At 34.7% G+C, this 4,273-nt stretch overlaps 2 protein-coding genes across 2 annotated transcripts in view; one reads left to right on the forward strand and one right to left on the reverse strand.

Annotated features, from left to right (window-relative positions):
* LOC104788967 (1-(5-phosphoribosyl)-5-[(5-phosphoribosylamino)methylideneamino] imidazole-4-carboxamide isomerase, chloroplastic) overlaps positions 1 to 81 on the forward strand; it is a 1,942-nt gene extending 1,861 nt beyond the window's left edge. Inside the window, exon 3 of the mRNA XM_010514724.2 lies at positions 11 to 81. Coding sequence (XP_010513026.1) covers positions 11 to 81 — 71 coding nt within the window. The remainder of the gene's footprint in view (positions 1 to 10) is intronic.
* On the reverse strand, positions 199 to 1,519 carry LOC104785912. The gene has a single exon (XM_010511197.2). It carries the CDS (start codon positions 1,405 to 1,407, stop codon positions 574 to 576), a length of 834 nt encoding a protein of 277 aa, XP_010509499.1. The 5' UTR covers positions 1,408 to 1,519; the 3' UTR covers positions 199 to 573.

The raw sequence follows: 4,273 nt of genomic DNA on the forward strand, positions 1-4,273 counted from the left end.
AGTGCCTTAGACATATTCGGGGGAAATCTGCCATACAAAGACGTTGTCGCTTGGCATCACAAACAGCTCTCACTCCACTGATTTCTTTCCCCTAGCTCGCTCATTTGATTTTATTTGCATTACCCCACAAACATTAAGATTCAATGTTTGCAACATTAATCTTCAGCTCAATCATTTCTCAAATTTGAATAAACTTACTACTTATCAACAATTCTCTCATTCAACCAAAAAAAATGTTAAATACAACACGCTTACACGCATGTACAGATGTAAACATTAGCTGAACTATTTACAACTTAAACAAAGAAGGGTCCGGTGGGTGTGAAATCACCGTTCTCGCGTTGCCGCCGTGTGTTTTATTTATAAACAAAATAAATAAATCGTTTAAACCAGTTGCCACGTGTTCACCAACGACTGTATCAAAAACTAGAACAGATCACACCAACTAAATTCAGACAAAGACAACCAAAGTACTGTTTCTATTCTACTTACTTTCCTCCCCCTGGACTTAAAATAAAAAAAAAAACTATACCCCACATGTATAACTATTAACACACTTGTCACGCGGCCACGTCAACATCCCCCACCATCCAACAAATCCGCTCTTCTTCCGGAAGCGAAACGCGTCATCCCACCCAAACCGGGTACGGGTACCACCACCTCCTCTCCGCCGTCACCAGAAGAAGAAGAAGACTTCGCAACAGCTTCCTTCGGGAGCCGGTTCCTGATGTCTTGTTTCCTACTCGACGCCCCGTGAGACCCACGCGCCGACACGTCTTTGCATCCGCCTTTGATCCTGAAGATGGCTCTGAAACTCGCTATAAACCCGGATTTCTTAACCCGGTTAGTCGGTTCGATCCGGTTCGATTTCTGCCGTTGCATACGGCGGCTGCGTTCTCTTCTCGATCTCACTGTCCCGATGCAAGATACCTTAGGAGAAGAAGGTTCGCGAACCGAAGTACTACTATCCGTCTTTGTTCGTGACCCGACCCGTCTCAAGACGACCTTGTTTTTGCCGCCCTTGTGTCGCCGTTGCTTAGCCTCGTTGAAACAAGTATTTTGCGTTTTAGGTAAACCGATGATCGACGCTTTGGATTTAAGTAAAAAGCGTTGCGAGCTCGTGTTCGTGTTCGTGTGTTGTTGGTTTGGATTGAGTATCCCTGAGTTGCCTCTCTGTGAATCTTGACGATCAAAGTAGGCGTTGCCGCTTAGCCACTCGAGCTGATCAGCATCGTTTGACAAGAAGTAAGATTGCGGCGGGAAATCGTTCGGACTCGCGGCGGAGTTGCTGTAGTAAGGTGGGATCGTCGGTTGTTCGGTGGCGAGGGTCTCACATGCGATCTTTCGGTGGTCGGAGCCACCGACGCATACTGAAGAAACAAAGGATTCTAGATCGACTTGGTGCATATAGAGAGCTTGTAGAGAGACAAAGAGAGAGAGAGATTGTAAATGGGTTTTGATATTTGTTTAGTGAGAAGAAATAGAGGTGAAGAAAGGATTGATGCGAGTATGGCTTTTTATATTCACAAAGACCAAATGTTCTTTTTATTTCAGATTTTTATTGTATTTCTTTTTGTCTTCTTGTTGTTTGATTATGACTCATGCTCGAAAAACCTGGGGGAGGAGGAAGAAGCGTCGACGTAAAATACACATTGTTATTATAAAAAGCAGAAATATGCAACGAAGATTAGTTGCTAATATGATATTCTACTTAAAGTAGGCTTTTTATAAAGATTGATATATAGTTATATACTAATATGAATTTGAATTTGGTAAGTGCTTAGATCGTGAATTTTTTTCTTGTAGATAAATTGTTATTTTCGAGAAAAATGTTCATTTATCTCTATAATCTTTCTTGAGATATATATTGCCATCAAATTGGTTAAGATTTTTTTAAAAAAAATTCAGTATTATCAATTTAATTGATTCAAGTTGAAACAGAAAAAAAAAAAAGAAACCAGCTAAAACGATGCTAACTAACGGTTTGTATTATAGCTTTTCCTCTTAGTTCTTAAATGTATAGTACTGTATAATTAATTTTGGATGAAAATATGTGTGTATACATTAATGATCCAGCATGATAAAGATTCGTTTCTTTTTTTTTGGCGGCCGATTCGTTCTCTTTTAAGGGGTTGGATCCAGTTAGCTGACTCATACTATATGATTTAACCTATCCTTCTTAATTTTTTTTGTCGTCTTCATAAACTGGAATGGGCAGTGCCGCAGTGGCACCAAATCATTTGTTGGAAGCTTCTAAATGAATTCCTTATTTTCAGGTGCAATATTAATTATATAAGAATTAGAAAACCTAACTAGTATATTGATCTGTTTTGTCTACGCACTGATAATACTATATAATATATTTATCCATTTTTAAAACAACGATCTTATAAATTACGTATAAGATGGTTTGACGATTTTGCAGTAGAAAAAAACCAAGGAGGCACAAAGCCACAAAGTGTGTCGGCTATGCTAATTAAATTACATTTTTTTACGGCTCACAGATTATAATACGAATCAATCTATCTCTTCTTTTTAGTTACCTTTAGTTTGAAAATTAATGTTAAACCACCGGGATTTTAAACATGAAAAATCAAAGGTCAACCAAGCCATTTAACCCAAAAAAAAAAAAAAGTTAAACCTGAAAACATCTTTTTAATTTAGATATGTTTTACATATTCATTCTATCCATTCTACGAATGTTGTAGGCTAATCTAGTTAATATTGATATATTTCGTATGGATCAGTCCTATCCGAATTTAAATTAAAAAAAAAAAAAACCTGTAGATCTACCCCATATGTGTATGTCTAGTAATTGTGTATTATCGTTTTCCACCAAAATTTGGGAACTGAAAATGATATAATATTAATACCTAAAACTAAAACTGATTGATGCAATCGACTAGAACATTTTAGCCTGTTGTCTGCATTCCGACATATCACACTTTAGGGGTCCTATACACTTCGACTTACTCTGACAGTTCTTCCTGACATGTCATCCTCTATTAATATTAATTAGCCTATGAATAAAGAATACTTTTACGTTGAAAAATATTAATCTCCATTGGATTGGCAAAAAAAAAAAAATATTAATCTCCATTGGTGGCATTGTACCGTGAACTCTATATGTCACAATAAATCATTGTTGTGATAGAATGAAACGGGGTAATAAGGGTGGTAAAACTTGGCTGTACAAACTAGTAAATTGGTGGTACATATCGTTGTAACGGTATTTTGTATTGCAACATTTAGAATTGCTAAAGAGATTGTCCAGTTATATATAATTTTCATTTCATTTTAATATTTAGATATTTATTAAAGTTTCTCTCTTAGTTTTTTGACTGTAAATTTTATTAAAGAATACCAACCTTTTAAAAAAAAATTGGAAATAAGGGACCGTGTTCGAGCTTAGAAGTACACGCGGGGGGAATTTTAAACGTAACCCTTTGACGAAGTAATCATGTGTTACTTTCAATCGTTCATACCACATCATTTGATCAAATATAGAAATCATAGAATAAAAGCCTAACACAGACCAAACTAATATGCCTTATAAAACTTTTCTAAAGCATCATGCAATATTGTTTTTTTTTATAGCTTTCTCACTCTCGTGTTAGCTTTCTATTACTTTTAATTCCATGTTTTCCGAAAGTACTGGTCAAAGTTTGAGGATTCGTTTTTTGATATTTCGTATATAAAAAAGACCTGATTATCTAGAAAAAAAATCATTTATTTGCTGACCATTTTGGGAAGTTTTGTAATAATAATATTATTCAGAGCTCTCTAAGTTAATTACGATCTAACCCCAAACCAGGAATATTAACCAATTTTTTTCAAATTTCGTATTTATATTTTGGCCGTATTCTTTTTTCTTTTGTCATATGAAAAAGGACATTGATTCTTTTCTTTTTTTGTATTGTCAAATTAGGTTTACGATTACATACGGTTTTCGAGCTTATTCGTTTTGAGTCATTGACTAAGCTTATACGTCGTCAGCATATATGATGAGAATAAGATAAGAGCGTCAAATGCTTTGAAAACTCGGTTGCAGTCAAATGTCCAACCAATTAATAAACTAACTATTAATGCTTACAATAATTAAAAATAAAATAATCAAACGAGTATGAACTCGATCCTTTCTAACGAGTATGGTGGTTTCAAAAAAGATCTCTTTGCCTTAATATCGATTTAAAAAAACCAACTACGTAATGATTTTTTTTTTTTTTTTTTTTTTTTTTTTTTTTTTTTTTTTTTTTTTTTTTTTTTTTTTTTT

This window comes from Camelina sativa, chromosome 5 (genome assembly GCF_000633955.1).
Source record: "Camelina sativa cultivar DH55 chromosome 5, Cs, whole genome shotgun sequence".
Taxonomy (NCBI): domain Eukaryota; kingdom Viridiplantae; phylum Streptophyta; class Magnoliopsida; order Brassicales; family Brassicaceae; genus Camelina; species Camelina sativa.

Bases quoted from the DNA above. Each gene is read 5' to 3' on its own strand.
- LOC104785912 (XM_010511197.2), bottom strand. From the start codon at position 1,407: ATGCACCAAGTCGATCTAGAATCCTTTGTTTCTTCAGTATGCGTCGGT.